The 16609-nt window shown below is 56.2% G+C and overlaps 8 protein-coding genes across 8 annotated transcripts; 2 read left to right on the top strand and 6 right to left on the bottom strand.

The window, feature by feature from the left end:
• Positions 1-560: 560 nt before the first annotated feature.
• EX895_000952 (uncharacterized protein) lies at positions 561-2492 on the top strand (the record flags this gene model as incomplete). The annotated part of the gene is made up of 1 exon (XM_029881553.1): positions 561-2492. One exon carries the CDS (start codon positions 561-563, stop codon positions 2490-2492), a length of 1932 nt encoding a protein of 643 aa, XP_029742939.1.
• Positions 2493-3077: 585 nt separating this feature from the next.
• Positions 3078-3503, bottom strand: EX895_000951 (uncharacterized protein; the record flags this gene model as incomplete). The annotated part of the gene is made up of 1 exon (XM_029881552.1): positions 3078-3503. The coding sequence occupies one exon, from the start codon at positions 3501-3503 to the stop codon at positions 3078-3080; it is 426 nt and encodes a 141-aa protein (XP_029742938.1).
• Positions 3504-4672: 1169 nt separating this feature from the next.
• EX895_000950 (uncharacterized protein) lies at positions 4673-6411 on the bottom strand (the record flags this gene model as incomplete). The annotated part of the gene is made up of 2 exons (XM_029881551.1): positions 4673-6192; positions 6399-6411. 2 exons carry the CDS (start codon positions 6409-6411, stop codon positions 4673-4675), a joined length of 1533 nt encoding a protein of 510 aa, XP_029742937.1.
• A 494-nt stretch (positions 6412-6905) lies between these two features.
• EX895_000949 (uncharacterized protein) lies at positions 6906-7800 on the bottom strand (the record flags this gene model as incomplete). Its single annotated transcript, XM_029881550.1, has 3 exons — positions 6906-7014; positions 7092-7174; positions 7252-7800. 3 exons carry the CDS (start codon positions 7798-7800, stop codon positions 6906-6908), a joined length of 741 nt encoding a protein of 246 aa, XP_029742936.1.
• A 1077-nt stretch (positions 7801-8877) lies between these two features.
• Positions 8878-9382, bottom strand: EX895_000948 (uncharacterized protein; the record flags this gene model as incomplete). The annotated part of the gene is made up of 3 exons (XM_029881549.1): positions 8878-8916; positions 9042-9223; positions 9352-9382. 3 exons carry the CDS (start codon positions 9380-9382, stop codon positions 8878-8880), a joined length of 252 nt encoding a protein of 83 aa, XP_029742935.1.
• A 374-nt stretch (positions 9383-9756) lies between these two features.
• Positions 9757-10860, top strand: EX895_000947 (uncharacterized protein; the record flags this gene model as incomplete). Its single annotated transcript, XM_029881548.1, has 1 exon — positions 9757-10860. The coding sequence occupies one exon, from the start codon at positions 9757-9759 to the stop codon at positions 10858-10860; it is 1104 nt and encodes a 367-aa protein (XP_029742934.1).
• A 232-nt stretch (positions 10861-11092) lies between these two features.
• EX895_000946 (uncharacterized protein) lies at positions 11093-12082 on the bottom strand (the record flags this gene model as incomplete). The annotated part of the gene is made up of 1 exon (XM_029881547.1): positions 11093-12082. One exon carries the CDS (start codon positions 12080-12082, stop codon positions 11093-11095), a length of 990 nt encoding a protein of 329 aa, XP_029742933.1.
• Positions 12083-12517: 435 nt separating this feature from the next.
• Positions 12518-14710, bottom strand: EX895_000945 (uncharacterized protein; the record flags this gene model as incomplete). Its single annotated transcript, XM_029881546.1, has 1 exon — positions 12518-14710. One exon carries the CDS (start codon positions 14708-14710, stop codon positions 12518-12520), a length of 2193 nt encoding a protein of 730 aa, XP_029742932.1.
• Positions 14711-16609: the final 1899 nt, after the last annotated feature.

Below are 16609 nucleotides of genomic sequence, written 5' to 3'. Positions count from 1 at the left end.
ACAACGCCGCAAAGACGCGTCGGCCGTGTCGTTTTCTTGTGAACTTCAAGATGTTACAGCGTCATGCCAACACAAATTTTGTTTTAGACACGCGCTCAGTTCCTGAAATTTCGAGGCGTTCCAGCGGCGAAAGAGGCGAGGAGCCTCGCTTGGACCATGCGCTCGCCCTGCCGACTCACGTTGCTGCGTAGCGTGGCGCTGTGACAAAGGTCGGATCTCGAAAATCAGGCTGCGAGCGAATGCACAGTGACCGCTAGTCGGCTCGACAGCCCCACAGTCACGCTCCGGGCCGATTCAAAAGGTCGACATTGGCCTCTCTTCTCACTCTTTACCATCACTCTCTTCACCAATTCCTATACACCATCATCTGCATACAAGCGACTGCTGTATACATCATAGCGACTCGCATTTCGACTCGGCCTTTCAACTGTGATGCTCTCTTGAAACACCACACAGATACTTGACGAGCGCGCCCTCAGTCACCCACTCGCGGCGTCGCTTTCACTGGTTCATCGACGCTTTGCACTGGTAGGCTGGCCGTCCATGTAACTCCCTTCAGCATGTCGTCCAATCCTTCGCGTTCTTCCACTCGCCCATCCAGCGAAGTCGAGCGAAACACCTATACCAATGCATCCACCACTCCTTCACGAAACGGCCATGCCCGGCAGCGATCCAACACCGCCAGCTCGATCCGCTCCAACGGCACCGTCCGCGCACCCATCGTTTCGATGGACCATGACACCTCTCCTCTTGCCAAGTTTGGCATCAAGGGAGACGGCCTCATGCTCTTTGTTACCTGCTTTGCCTCTCTCGGCGTGTTTCTCTTCGGATACGATCAGGGAGTCATGAGCGGCATCATCACCGGCCCTTACTTCAAAGCATACTTCGATCATCCCACCGCTTACGAGATCGGAACGCTCGTTGCCTCGCTCGAGCTCGGAGCTCTCGTCACTAGTCTTGCCTGCGGTCGACTCGCCGACATCTTTGGCCGCAAGAGTACCCTTTTCTGGGGTGCCGTTGTCTTTTCCGTCGGTGGCGCCATCCAAACCTTCACAACCGGCTACAACTCCATGCTCATCGGAAGGATTGTATCTGGGCTTGGCGTGGGAAGCCTTTCTATGATTGTGCCTACTTACCAATCAGAAATATCTCCGGCCGAGAACCGTGGCAAGCTTGCGTGCATCGAGTTCACAGGCAACATCATCGGTTATGCCAGCAGCGTGTGGGTCGACTACTTTGCCTCGTACATCGAGAGCGACCTCTCGTGGCGTCTGCCTCTCAGCATTCAAGTCGTCATCGGTGCTACGTTGGCATTTGGCTCTGTCCTCCTTCCCGAGTCTCCGCGTTGGCTGCTCGACAAGGACATGGATCATGAGGGCATGCGTGTCCTCGCTGATCTGCACGGTGCCGGCGATCCCACCGAGCCGCGCGCCAAGCTCGAGTTCCGCGAGATCAAGGAAAACGTCCTCTACCTCCACAAACAGGGCGACACCTCCTATAGACGGATGCTCACCCAGTATCGCTACCGCACCCTCATCGCCATGTCTTCCCAAATGTTTGCCCAGCTCGTCGGCATCAACAGCGTCTGCTACTACCTGCCCATGATCCTCGAGTCTGCCGGCTGGATCGGACGCGACGCTCTGCTCATGACCGGCGTCAACGGCATCATTTACACGTTAGCCACGGTGCCCACCTGGTTTCTCGTCGACCTCTGGGGACGTCGTATCATCTTGCTTTCGGGCGCTGTTGGATGCGCCGCGGCACTCACAGCCTGCGGCTACTTCCTCTACATCGACCGCGACTACACTCCGCAGGCCGTCGTCGGCTCGATCATCGTGTTTAATGCTGTCTTTGGATATAGCTGGGGCCCAATTCCTTGGCTATATCCGCCAGAGATTATGCCTCTTGCTTTCCGCGCGAAGGGAGCCTCGTTGGCGACGGCGACCAACTGGTCGTTCAACTGGTTGGTGGGCGAGCTGACGCCGATTTTGATGGAGAAGATTGGCTGGAGGCTTTACATTATCCTTGCCTTTTTTGCAGCGCTGGCGTTCGTCACGGTGTATTTCGGGTATCCAGAGACATCGGGTGTGCCGCTCGAGGAAATAGGTGCGCTCTTTGGTGACGAGATCAACGTTCCCCAGGACGAGGAGGATGAAGACGATGAAGACGAGAACGAGAACCAGCAAAGCGGAGATACCAGACAACGCAGAAGCGCGAGCACCGATGGATCCGAGGACGGCCATTTCACTCCCCGCCCCATACGCCGGTCCATCTCGAGCCATCCGCGCTTGCAGTCGGAGGAAGAACGCGCGGCTCGGGCAGCGGCAGCGCGTGTAGCAGCTGAAGATCGACGAGCTGCTCAGTCGTACTTCGGACTTGGAGGTGGGGGCGGAGGTGTGTTCGGCTGGGTGGGGCGCTTGCTCGGAGGAGGCAAGAGGGATGCGCCGCCCAATCGCAGCTTGTACGAAGAAGTACGGAGAGATGAGCACTAGGATCTTGGCCCTTTCGGAACGAGTCGCGCGAGGGGAGGCGGCAGCAGCAGCAGTAGCAAGAGCAGCAAGGGTAGAACGGCGACCAAGGGCAAGCAAGATGAACCGGAGATGCTGCTGCTGCAAGAGATGGACCATCGCCATCATGGACCTCAGCACGATCAAGACGTGTTTGTGTTCCATGAAGACGATGGCGAAGAGGAGGACGATATGGAGTGGGAGCGATGATGCTTCGAAAGGGCCTTTACTGTTTTCTTCCTTCACTCTTGAGCTTGCGTTGCGCTTTTCTCGGGTTGATCAATTGCATGATTATGGATTCGCAAAACAATTAGAGTGCATGTGACTTGTGTCGAGGAGTGGTGCGACCGACGCTTGGAGCAACATCAGTCCGCGGCTGTAGAAATGGCGAGAACACAAACGTTGAGCTGGGGCGTGGGGGCGTGGATGACGGTGGTTCATTGACAGAATGCGAAGGTGCAAGGATCGAGCTCAAAGCAGTGCCAGACATGATATAGTACAGTATGGGGAAATCAACAAACGTTCGCTACGGTAAGAGAGGCGCATGCAATTTGAGTCCGCGTAAATCGCTCAGGCGGCGAGGGAGCCGTCGGAGTTTCGGACGCCGTCCTTGAGCTGCTGGGCGGCGCGGTGCTTGGAGCCCTTGAGCTTGTTGAAGCCGTCCGGGCCGACGTCGATGGATTCCTTGCGGTGGTCCCGGTCGTTGTGGCCGAGGAACCACCAGCCGATGAAGCCGAGCATCAGGCCGACCGAGGGCACGAGCACGCGCACCGTGGAGCGCGTGCGGGCGACGTTGATCTCAGGGGATGGGTGCGCTCCGGGGATCGGGCCGTGCGAGCGGTCCTCGCGCACACCCGAGAGTGTGTCTGGCCGTGAGGAGAGGATGCGTGGCGTGGTGGTGAGGAAGCGAGACGCCATGCTCGTGGTGGTGGTGATTGGGGTGGGGCGCAGGCCAACGCGGACCGTGCGTGCGATAGTTAATGTCGTGGTCAGCATTGTGAAGGTTTGGTGTGGGTGCTGCGTCAAAGTGTTCCTCCAGGGTTGCAAAATGATCTTGATGGTGAGCAGGACGACACGAGACTGCTGACCAGCTTTATATACAGTCTCCCGCGACGTCGAAGCTCAACACTCACCAACAGCGACGAATGCACAACCTGCGTATGCCCACGCGTGCACAGACATTCCTTGTGCTATCACTGACCAAAGCCACCCAATCGAGGTGTTGGTCAGCCACCCGCTACTCGCACGTCACCGACCTCTCTCCACCTGACCCCTGCTCGCGCTCCTCAGCAGTGCCGGCAGCTCGATTGCGTGCCGGCCAAGACCCGACATGTGACAGCCTGCCGCTGCCGTCGACCCGAATTTAGCTACACACGCAGCTGGAAGGCCGAAGTCTGTTCGGCTGGGATGCAAGAGTCAGCCAGTCACAGAACAGGTGGCGTGCTTCTCGATTCGGCGACGCTGCTCAAGAGCGACTTCAACTCTGGCTGGCGTGCAAGCCGATGCCTTTGCTTGTGTAACGTGTGGAGGCGGTTGGTGGTGTGGACAAGTGGCTGCTTTTAGGGTTTGCGGGGTTGGACAGCTTGCGCTGTACGGCAGCTACGTCACTTGGATCTGACGCGCAGGTGCACATGAATTCGCCGAACCCCTCCTCAGCAGCCGACGTCCGCTTATTGATCATGTAACACCCAACCGCACACTCGCTCACCTCACAGGGCCCACCTCTCGCGCACATACCCATCTAGAGCATCACACACTGCTCGATGCCCTGTTGACCTTACACACTACCAGCCGGTTCTCGGACGACAGCAAGACACAAGCTTGCAAATAAGTTGCGTCGTCCAGCGAACGTGGCTTTCTCGCTTGACGATTTTAGGTTGATGTCGGGTATGTCTCGTCTGACAATCTCGGAAGGTCGGACATCGGTGGCGCCCATTTGTCAGCCACGATCTGTCGTACGACTCCCTTCCAGAGGCCTCTTCGACGACACCACCACCTGGAGGCCCTTCTAACGCCAGATGAAGGGCAGATGGAGTCCAAAGGCATCGTCTGCTGTGGCAATCCTCACACACGCTCTCTAGTCAAGTTCAAAGCCGTGCACACCACCAGCATCTATACATAAGCTTTAGAATATCAGATTGCTACACAACATGTTATCGTTGAAATCACTGAGACTGAGCGAGAGCCTTCTGCGGGACAGGCAAGCCCATGTTGGCGGGGAAAGCGTAGTCAGGATCCATATCCTTGAGCCTCCTACCACCCACCAGAACGGGGCCGTTCTTCTCCTGGTACAGTCGCATCCTCTCCTCGATCTCAGGACGGAACCAACGCAGCAGACCCTGGATAGGCCAGGCAGCCGCATCGGCGAGCGCACAGATCGTGTGTCCCTCCATCTGCTTTGTCAACTCCTGGATCATGTCGATCTCGCGGTAGTTGCCACGTCCCTCCTCGAAGCGCTCCATCATGTTGGCCAGCCACGTGGTGCCTTCACGGCATGGCGTGCACTGGCCACATGACTCGTGCTTGTAAAACTTAGCGAAACGCGAGATGGCCTGCACCACGTCCGTGGTTTTGTCCATCACGATGACAGCACCGGTTCCGAGCGACGACTGGTTCTCGCGGAGCGAGTCAAAGTCCATGAGCACCTGCTCGCACTTGTGCTTGGGCAGGATGGGCACTGACGATCCACCGGGAACGATTCCGAGCAAGTTGTCCCATCCACCACGCACACCGCCGCAGTGACGCTCGATGAGCTCCTGCAGTGGGATCGACATCTCCTCCTCGACGACACAGGGCGTGTTGACGTGACCCGAGATGGCGAACAGCTTGGTACCTTGGTTCTTTTCACGACCAAACCCAGCGAACCACGATGGTCCACGTCGGATGATGGTGGGCGCAGCAGCAACGGTCTCGACGTTGGCGACGGTGGTGGGGCAACCAAAAACACCCACATCGGCGGGGAAAGGAGGCTTCAAGCGAGGCTTGCCCTGCTTGCCCTCGAGCGACTCGATGAGCGCGGTTTCCTCACCGCAGATGTAGGCACCGGCACCCTTGTGAACGTAGACATCAAAGTCGTAGCCGGAACCGCAGGCGTTCTTGCCGATGAGGCCGTCGGCGTACGCCTCCTTGATGGCGTGCTGAAGGTGGGCGACCTCGAGGTAGAACTCTCCTCGAACGTAGATGTAGGCGGCGTTGGCGTTCATGGCACGACCGGCGACGAGGCAGCCCTCGACGAGCTTGTGCGGGTCGCCGCGCATAATCTCACGGTCCTTGCAGGTACCGGGTTCGCCCTCATCGGCATTGATGACGAGGTAGCGCGGGCGAGGGTCCTTCTCCCAGCCTGGCTTGTTCATGAAGCTCCACTTGAGACCGGAGGGGAAACCGGCGCCACCACGGCCACGCATGCCGGACTCCTTCATCTGCGAGATGATCCAGTCGTGGCCCTTGAGCAAGATGTCCTTGGTGCGGTGCCAGTCACCTCGTGCCTTGGCGCCCTTGAGGCCATGGTCATGGCGCATGTAGGCGTTCTGGAAGATGCGGTCCTGGTCGCGGAGACCGCCGTGGGAGCGGACGGGGGTGTCGGTGACAGTGGCAAGGCCGCGCGCCTGCGAAGGGCTGGCGCAGACGACCTTGGCCACGCTGTTGAGGCTCTTGGCCGAGCGAGCGGCGCTTCGAGCGACCAAACCTGTTGTCGCAAGCATGGCATGGAGATGGTGATGGTGGGAGGAGGTGCAAGTGGTGATGATAGTATGTCGATGGTGGTGATAGAGCCGGTGGGAAGTATTGCAAGATACGCGTTGGTGTTTCGACGGGTGCGGTGCGAGATGTAGCGTTCCGAGTGGTCAGTAATCTGATTTGGTATGCTGTCTTACGCTGCTGCTCAACACTTACTAGCTCTCTGCATGATGTATGATAGGGGTGGTGATGAGATGGTGGCTGTCAATAGCTGTGATGCGATTGCATTGACTTTGCATTTGAGATTTCTCAGAATTGGAGACGACGGCGCTTCCCTCACACATGATGAGGCTCTCTGTCCCTGTCTCTCTCTCGCTTTCTCTCTCTGTGATGTGCTAATCTGGAATTTCCGAAGCTTGACTCGTGCGAAGAGCGCCGGTGCGAATTTCTCCAAAAGAACCATTGCTGACCAAAGCCTTGAGCCTTGACGCGCGACTTGGGCTCCAATCAGCAAAGCGTGAATTCTCACCGTAAAACAACTCGGATCCGGTCAAGTTCCTCCAATCGGCTAAATCGGGCTGAACAAACACATAACGCGATTCACCAAAGAAGATCCCGCTGACTCTCTCGATAACCAAGACCACACGTTGCACTTCAGGATCATTCTTCCTCCATCTTTCTTTTCTCTCTCGATCGCGAGGAATTCTACAGAAATACGGCAACTCAAGCTCTGTACGGATTGGGGAACGATCCGGCATGGTTCAGAGAGCTGTTGTACGTGCTGCTCCGAGACGTGGGGCTCAGAGCATCTGAAGACGTGTCTCCGTCCTCGCTGTGTGTGTACAGGAAGCAGAGATGTCAGTATCACACTAAACTAAATTGAAGAAAAATCCTGCCCTTGATACTCACGTTTCTTTGTGATAGCCCTCCAAGTGAACAAGAGCCGACCGCTGCTTTTGACCGTACGCCCGTTGGCAGTAGCAGAAGTAGACCTGTTTATAAGAAGAAGGCAATGGGTCCGTGAGTCAGTACCCATGATTTGTTCGTGTTCTGCACAAGAACTACGTACCTGAGTCAAGAATAAGATTGCCACCAATCCACCCATGGCAGCCACCTGCGCCCACAAAAAGTAGTTGCAAATGTGCTTGCCCGGAGCAAATGAGTTCAGCGCATCAAACGATACCCCGGTCGACGAGTTGAGCGGCGGATTTCCATAAATCCGCGTGCACACCTCCTGCGACTGTTTATGCTTAGTTGCAATCACCACCGTTCCTATGGTAGCCACCGTCGTCATGATAAGCACCAGAAGCGTGTTGATCCGGATGTAGAGGCGGTAGATCGAGCTCATCTCCGTGCGCACCGTGATCAGACCGATCACTTGCCAGGCGAGCGTGAGGATTGCCAAGATGAGCAAGGTCAGCGAGAAGACACGGGGTAGGGTGTCGACGGCTGCAACGATGGTCGGGGTTGTGGCGCTTAGGACGATGATGCACCCAGAGACAAAGGCGAACTCGAGCGGGATCAGGTAAGCTCCTGCTTTGACGAGCGGGTAGCTCAGGCAGCAGAACTCTACGCCTCTGCCTCTTCGGCCCTCCTTTGTGTCGTAAGGCTCTTCCATCTTTACGTTTCGAAAAAGCTGTTGTACGTTAAAGCGTCTTGCCTATACCAGAAGTTGCTTTCGAACAAGAGCGGTCGAAATCTTGAACTTGAAGAAAACACTGTAGCAATACCAGATTGCACCGAACAACGAACCAACAGTGGAATCAATCTACCAGAGATCGAAAGCTTGTCCCTGCACGTATACGAGAAGATGGGATAGGGCGGAAGGGTGGAGAGAGGAAGCAACCTGGGATCACTCCCGAGCGTTGACAGGCAGGCTTTCGTAGGGACAATCTCCAGCAATGCAGCCGCCGGTTAGCACGTCCATTCACTAAAGGGTTCGATTCGGCGTCATTGTAGGGACAGGCCACACTGAGGGGTCTCGATAGTGATGTGCATGCGCTACAGAATAGCTGCGTTCGAGATGAACTCTACTCTCCGAATAGCAATGGAGGCAAGAGAGTGGACAACAGCCAGCAGAGCAACTGTCAAACTTGGCAACAACAAAAAAAAGCTCCAATGCAAACCGCCATCTGCTGCCGTAAAACAGGCAAAATCCAATATTTTGGTTGGGGTTCCGCGCGAACATCGACACTCGAGATATATCACCTCGACGGCAACTTTTTATCGAGAGGGCGTGTAGACGTCACCCCTGGACGAATATCAAAGCACGCGCACCATAGCTTCAGCAGGCTCGACTGTTCCAGCGTACGCAAAGGCGCTGCATCTCGTAGTCGCCGATGACCACGCAACATTTTCCGAATCGGGGATCCAAGAGGAAGATTCGAAGCTCGCCTGCATCAGTCGCCGGTGCCGCCGTGGAAAGCACTTGTGCTTGGACCGAAAGCAGCACCTTCTCTCCCTATCCTGCTCCTAGCTGGAATTTAAAGGTCTCTGGTGCATCAGCACGGCAAAGTGCTCTTGAGCGATGACCGCTCTCTTCTCTCGTCACTGTAATTCATTGTTGTCGTCGCTCATTCGTGTGCGCTCGCCGATGTTCGAAACCTTTGTTCCCTATGTGTACGCTGAGCAGTGGTTTTGATCCCTGTATCAATTTTTGTGAGTGATGGTACATGGTTCCGAGAGGATGCTGTGGTCAAGACATCTGTCCTCGCTGTTCTTGCAACTTGTTGACCTGTCATCGTCAATGTAGATCGCAGTGAGTCCGATCGGACGACCAGATAAAATCAGAGTCAGCTTCTTTCACTCCCCGGGTCCCTTCAAGTCTTTCCCAGTGAAAGCAGACAGGCAAACACTTACGATAAAAAGAGAAGTATCGAGGAAGCGCTCAACGCAGTTGCTGAGGCAAGCCTCTTCGCCACAACCGAAGCTGGAGCCAATCGACGACTTTACGCACTGGTCCCAGCATCGATCGGTGAACGTGTGGATGGACGACTGGACGCGGGCCTTGGCCTGCTCTGCGTCGAGGAACGTCTGCAGCTCTACACTCGGCGGAAAGTAGAAAAAAGATCATAGGGACAGGATGAGGGAGAGAGTCAAAACTGCATTCCCTGAGACAACTGCCAACACGGAAACCATGCCAGCCCCGGAAGATGAATGGTGTGCTTACCCTTCTGGTCAGCTTCTGCGAGTCCGGACATTGTGTTGCTGTGTATACGAGGGTGTGTGTCGGAGGGGATGAGTGTTCGGAAGATTGAGGATGAGGATGTGGAGCAGTGAAGAGCGCTGCTTTCGATGCGGATCTTCTCAATTTTCTGGATTAGTCGTGCTTAAAGTGGTGTCTGTCTCTCTCTGTGTTCGCAGCGTGGAGGTTGAGCCCGAAATTTTAGATTTTCTCTCTGGCGTGCAGCTGCTGCTTTGCCTGCTTCGCTTTCTTCGCGAATTTTTTCCGTCTTTGAACCCTGAACTTCCCCAGCTGTGACAACTCGGAAGGTTCCTTTCTGCCCAACGCTCTTCCGCCATCATTCAACCTCTGTCACCTCCTTGGTCTACTAGCACTGACCATACTGCAATCATGGCGGCAGAAAAGCTCACAAAGAAGCAGCAGAAGGCTGCACAGTTCAAAGCCGGAAAGAAGGGCAAAGCCGCCGCTCTCGAAGACCACCCCGCTACCCCCGACGATGTTCCCGAGAACCTTCCTGCCGCTGCCACCGCTGCGGAGGCGTCCACCTCTGCTTCTGCCGCCCCTCCATCCAATGCAACATCCGATGCAAAAGAGGCGGCTCCAGTAAAAGAAGAGAAGCGAAACAAGAAGCGCAAGCGTCTAGCTGCGGAGGCCGAGGCTCTGGGCAAAGCAGGGATCACTCCGGAAGAAGTTCCATCCAAGTCTCAGAGCAAGGAGGAGAGCAAGCCACGAAAGGCGAAAGAAGTCAAGACAGCACAATCCAAAGCCGATGCTGCGACGAACGCGAAAAAGACCACGTTCGGTGAAGACGGTGAAGTAGCTTCCGAACAAGCGGTTCAGCCCGAGATCGCTGCCACCCCAACCGAGACATCCGCCAAGGGAAGCAAGTTCATCCTCTTCATCGGCAACATGGCCTTCACCACCACAGCAGACTACATCTCGAAGCATTTCGGCCAAGCATGTGGCGAAGCACCCACCGTCCGACTCCTCACGCGCAAAGCTGACCCGAACGCACTCGCCTCGCTCCCCGCCTCGAAGCGCAAGTCGATCGCAAAGGGCAAAGCGCAAGACCCCACCAAACCGCAATCCAAAGGCTGCGCATTTGTCGAGTTCAAATCCAGCGAAGCGCTGCGCAAAGCGCTCAAGTTCCACCATACCATGCTCGAGGGGCGCAAGATCAACGTCGAGCTCACAGCGGGCGGCGGTGGCAAGTCTGAGGCGAGACAGGAAAAAATCAAGGCGAAGAATGCTGGGTTGGACAAGGAGCGTCAGAAGCTGCACGGCAAGTATGTCGCACCCAAAAATGAGGAGAGGAAACAGCGGGGTAGGCAGGGCAAGGAGGGAGACGAGAGGCCCAACAAGAGGACCAGGCGAGAGGAGGGTGGGGAGGGAGAGGGTGCGGCGTCGTGGGGCAGGAACGGCGGCAAGGAGAGGAAAATGCCCAGATTCATGGCCACTGGATCCAACGCTGTGCGGGTCGCTCCTACGTCGTAGATTCGAGATTATAGTCTCGTTTTCACAACTGCTGCTCCTCTACATCGATACCAATCCAACACACTATTTATGCACTTTCGTCGCACACAAGCATCATTCACATCATGGTTTGAATACGTCTTCTATGGGACGAGAGATCATGAGCAGGTCGAGGCCTGAAACGAAGATGAAAGGAGGTGTCAAAAGGAAGGCGAGCCAGAGGACAAGCAGCGAAGGAGTGAAAGCGACCGGCCTAGCTGCCGGAAGCAGCAGCATCATCGACGTTCCACAGACACATGCCCATGTGCGGCTCCTTGGACTCGCCGCCCTTGGCGGTGCAGTCGTACTGGAACGCCTTGATCGCGTCGTCCCGAACGCTGTCATGGTCGAGCTGGCAGAAGCCGTAGGTGTATGAAATAGCGTTGGTCCACATGGCGCTGCATTGCTGTTTGGTCTTTTCGTCAACAATGGCGTCGCCGTCACCTGTGAGCGTGGTGTAGCCAGAGAGCTTTTTCGACTTGGTGATGCTGGACAAGATCTTGGCGCATTGCGACATGAACACGGTCGAGGCCACCTTGCGTTGGGCGCAGCTGGCCAGTTTGGGCTGGTACTGCGCGACAGGTTTGATGATGGGCTTAGTTGACGCCTTGCAGCACGCCAGCGAGCGCGTGATGGCGTAGTCGACCAGCGCATAGTGGAAGGTACCTTGCGTTTTGAAGCCATCCTTGTCGTTGGTCGATTTACCGTCGGCGTTGGGGAGGGGGTTGGGAGCAGGCGGAGGAGCCGGATCGTCGCCCGCACCAGGGGCACGCGTAAGAGCCGGCTTGACGTACTTCTCGTCGTAGTTAGGCCAGTTCTGGGGACAGTAGCCCTTTTCGGGCGTGATCACCTCACCGCCGTTCTTGGTGCACACGTCCTTGAACGCTTGCGTGGCCTCTTCCGGCTTAGACCCAGGCAGATGGTGGCAGAATTGGAGTCCAAATGTACGCGCACCGGGCGTAGAGGCCATAGCCATCCTCTGGTGTTCGAAAGCCTTCCACTGTGGAGCAGAAGCAAGCTCGTTGGGGACACCCATGCAGCAGCCCAAGTCGTACACTTTGGTGTTGTCCGTGAGCACAATGTTGAACTGCCGAATCGTGGCCTGGTTCGGATTCGTGATTTGCGGGTCGTCGGCGGCTACATGCGAAGGGAGGACGAGCCATACAGCGCCCAGAAGGGCGAGCCAGGTGCGCTGAACCTGCATCCTTGTGTGTCAGTCGTTGAGATAGGGCGTCTATACAGCGTCTATACAGAAGAAGGAGAAAGTGAGAAAGGGAGGCGCAGGGCAGGTTGAAAAATGGGAAACACAACTCTCGTCGTTATATATACGAGGCAACCTTGTGAAAACAGTCCCACCAAACCAGCCTACCACAGTGCGACTGAACAGCCCTCGCCTACGCCGGATCACACCCACCTCCCACGCTCCTCGGTGAGGCAGAATTGGACCAGTCTAGACCCTGAAGCAGACCTCGATCGTCACCAGCTTAACGAAATGAAGGTGATGGTGGGATTCTTATAGCAAAACAACTCAACCGTTGGTCGACATGAACTCAGCACTGTGCCACACAACGAGCAGGCAGCGCAAGGATGATGCAGGATTGGCAATGGGATGAAGGTGAATGGAGCCAAAAATGAGGGTTCACAGGGGAAGACCGCAGATCTCGCAGTCTGAGGCACTCGGCTCATTGTGATACGTGCAGTGGGAGCACACCTTGACGCCTGCTGGTCCGTCGTCAGCTGCTGCTGCTGCAATCGCCGCAGCGGTAGCAGCATCAGCATCGCTAGTGTCGTTCCTGGCAGACGCACGACGAACGTGCGAGACGTGCACTTCATCGTCGTCGTTGTCCCCCTCGCCATCGTCATAAAAGTCCTCGTTGGCATCATCGTACCCTACGTCCTCGTCCGAGTCCATGCCACCGTCGTAGGTGAACTGGTCTTTGGGCGGCTCGGGTGCCTTTGCTTCGCTTGTCGACATGGGTACGTGCTCGCGAGCGAGTGCCATGAGCGTCTGCCAGCCGGGTCGGAGGAGAAGAGCATCAAGAGCAGCACCAGAGTCATGCGTGGTAGCCAGACGGCAGAGCGCAGCCATGTCGTCTTGATCGAGGAAACCGCTGGTGTCGAGGAATGCGAGCAGGTGCCAGTCGCTCAGAGCCCCGACGAGCTTTTGACGGACCTGATCGTCGTCGGCTCGTGATTTGCCCTTGGTGCTCTCGACGCCATCCCCAATGGGGAAAAGCTCCTTGTGGCCGACGATCCTGCCAATACTGGTCAATGCGACGGTAAGATCCTGATCGTGGAGGCCGGGACGGTTCTCGATGGGGAACTTGGAACTGAGGAAAGCCGGGTTGGGTGCGTTTGGGAAACCATGAGTAGCATTGACGATAAGATACTCGACGGGGAAGGTGGGCTTGGCGCTCTCCTTGACGTCGATCTTGTATTCGTTGGTGTAGCGGTAGAAGACTTCGGGGACGTATCGTTCGCCTTCGCTGGGCTTGACGCGGATGATGTTGGGGTTGACGCTGGCCTCGATCATGTCGGCCTGGACCATGCCCATACCCTGCTCGCTAATCTGATACGCCGACACGTCGATGGCGCCTTCCTCGGTACCGCTGAGGATGCAGGTGACAAACTTGGAGTTGAAGCGACCTGTAGAGCTGAAGCGAGACGGATTGGGGTTGCCAAGCTGGAGCTGAGCAGCAAAGATGGTCTCGATTCCAGAGAGGAAGAAGCTGTCCTTGTGTCGTTTGCAGACGACCTTGCCTGCGAGAGAGGGGTCTTGGTGTGTGGGATCAGCGGGGCTCAGATCCGAGTAGATCATGCCGACAAACTCGAGTCCACAGAGTTTGGCGAGTTTCTCGACACGCGGCTGTTCCTCCCAGGGCACGCCGAGGGTCAAGCCGTCGAGCTCACCTTCCTGTGGGGGCTCATGGATGGCTTCGACGACGGCTTTGATTCCCATGGGCACATCCGGATATGCCTCGTAGCGTCCAAGGAGGAAGCCGAATCGCTGGGTTGCTGTGCTCCTCCAAAAGGTGAGGATGTTTTCGATGAGATCAGGATGTGCGAACTCGACGTGGTCGACCATGCGGTAAGGTTGTCGTTGGAGCGTGATGGCAGAAGGCTGACATTTGGTGCAGATTCCTGCAGGCCAGCTGGGATGGGTTCCGGAAGGACAGGGCTTTTTGACGGTGTAGTTCACCTCTTCGAGTGGTGGGATGAAGGACTGGGATGGCTTGTTGGTGGCGATATCTTGTTTGCGCAAGAATGCGTGGAAGGAGAGATGCTTGATGCTGTTTTCGGCTTGATACTTGGAGTCGTAGGGCTCAAGCGGCATGCAGTAGTCACACATGCCCTTCGGACCATGGCGGCAGAAGGTCGAGTCCTTTTTGCGGGTGATCTTGCCCTCCTGTGCCTCCCAGTAGGTATCGACACTGTGTTCCTTTACAGTCTCCCACGGCTTCTTTGGACGTGGTGCTGACGAGGCCGGCTGCGATTGCGACGATGAGGCGGCAGCAGCTGCAAATGACGACTCTGCTTCTGTGGTTGAGGAAGTGGCGGCATCGATGCTGGCGGAAGCAGTGGCGCTGGAAGCTGCCTCCTTGTAGGCGGCAAACAGAAGATGGCCGTGAGCGATGCCTAGCTCTGCCAACGTGCTTCCTTTGAGCGTGCTGGCTGCAAATTCGCCGCCTCTTGGCTGATTCGAAAAGGTGAGCGACTCTGGATCCGCATTTGGCATGGTCTCGAGCGCCTTTTGGATGAGCGTGGAGGCGTCATCGCTGGGCTGAAGGTCGAAGCGGAAGTTGCCATCCTTGGAACGGATGCGAACGATCATGGCTGCAAAGTGGCCGATGCTGCGCTAGAGGGGTCAGTAACAACAAAGCGCCTGTGTATGTTAGGCTTTCCACTAGGAGCGGGATGCGATGGTGATTCTGATGGAAGATTCGCGGGTGGTGTCGTTCGAGAGTCAACGTCGAGGTTGATTGGAAGAAAGTGGAGGTTTATTTGTGCTCGTCTTGGTTTGCCTGTGCGCTGTGCTGCTCCGCCAGCTGCTGCGCCAAAATCACAAGGGTCCACGCGTAACCCGAGGTCGATCACGAATTTTCCGAGGCTGTTAAACTAAGGCTCAGAAAATTGTGAACTCAGTGGCCCTAACAACCAGAAAAGGGATGTGATATCCAGCCCAGGAGCTTCATGCGACCTCGGAAGAGAGGCTCCCGACAATGTCCCCCCGCGCCGCCCACGATGACAAGAACCCTCGCTCTCAGTATTAAGCCCGCGTACGCGCGACAAGAAGCATTCACTGTTCATCCAACGTACGTCGTTCGAAGCTCCCCGACGGCAAGCGAAAGTGTCACGTTTGCCATCACAGAAGGGCTCTTACTTGGTCACACCCTCCATTGCATAATCGATTGTCCTACAGAGTGTAACAGCTGTGAAGAAAGAAGGGGGGTGTGGGGGTGGGGGGGGGGGGGGGGGACAATGACGGCCTACCCCTTTTGATACATGCCAACGCCAACAACAAGATACGAAGGGAGTCTGTCGAGTCATCGTTGGAGACGTTATCAGCCAGGTTCGCACCAGCATGCTCCGAGACGGTCGGGACACATGGTTTGGCAGATGCATGAATGCGAAACGGCATCCTTACCCACACGTGCCGAAAGGCTAAGCTAACTTGGACGAGAGGGACGTGTACTGGCGACGACGTCCGGGGCGGCGGCGAGACGATAGTTGATGCGCAAGAAGCGTCGCTCTGATGACCAGCCGGACCGCACACGGCACCGAGCTACCATTCCGCGGACTGTTGTGCTCAAGGCCCTGCAAGAGACGAATTCGGCTTTGACAGCATTTTCAAGTGCAAACAAATCCCGCTCAACCTTCTCGACAGTCATCCTTCAGCCGAGGAAAGAACCCCGAAATGAGTCGCTGGTTCTGCTGAAACTTGCAGAGATGGACAGCAAACACAACCCACCGTCGGTACATGATATTGAAAACTAGTCTCTTTCGGCGCTCGCTCAGTCCAGGATGTTCATGCAGCAAGCTTGAGCGGAAGAACGAATCGGACGATAGTGATTTCCGAGCCATTTTTGTTCAGGCGAGGAAAGCACACGGTCAGAGCATGAATTGTTATGTCCGGCACGAGGAGCCGCCGGGTTGTGGCGCTGTTGCAGCGAAAATCAAATCAAATTTCATTTTCGCTTTTTCCTGGTTTCCGCCCTGAAGCTGAGCTGATGCGCGATCTCTGCGGTGTTTGCACGCTGCTCGCTCAGCGGAATGGATATGGCCAACACGCCACCAAAAATGACCGGCCCTACCTGCTCCAACAACACATGATGAGCGACACCACATGACCCGTCTCCGTTCTCGTTGGGCTGTGTCGGAACAAAAGGCTGAGCTGTTCTCAGACTGAGAGCGGGACCAACGTTGACCTCCTGTTCCCGTGTTTGCCATTGTTTGTTCAGCAGCGAAAAGGTGTCGGGCGAGGTGTGTGTTCAGCTTGATCTTTCTCCGCGGCATTCAACTTAGTCCGTCTTCTGCCCTCGCCTCCGCGCTGCCCGACCCGTTTTGTTGTACATTGCCGGCTAATCTGCTTTGCTTTTGGCGCTTCCCCCCGTCGGTCTCTCCCCGAAAGCCTTCTGGGACCTCGTCGTCTCGTTGAACCTGTTCGTTCGACGTCCTCTCCTTCCTGGTGGTCACCACCTGCCTTGCTGAGGCCGCCTCATCCTTCCTTCCT

Source organism: Sporisorium graminicola, chromosome SGRAM_1 (genome assembly GCF_005498985.1).
Source record: "Sporisorium graminicola strain CBS 10092 chromosome SGRAM_1, whole genome shotgun sequence".
NCBI classification, from domain to species: domain Eukaryota; kingdom Fungi; phylum Basidiomycota; class Ustilaginomycetes; order Ustilaginales; family Ustilaginaceae; genus Sporisorium; species Sporisorium graminicola.
This window is presented reverse-complemented; position numbering and strand designations above follow the sequence as displayed.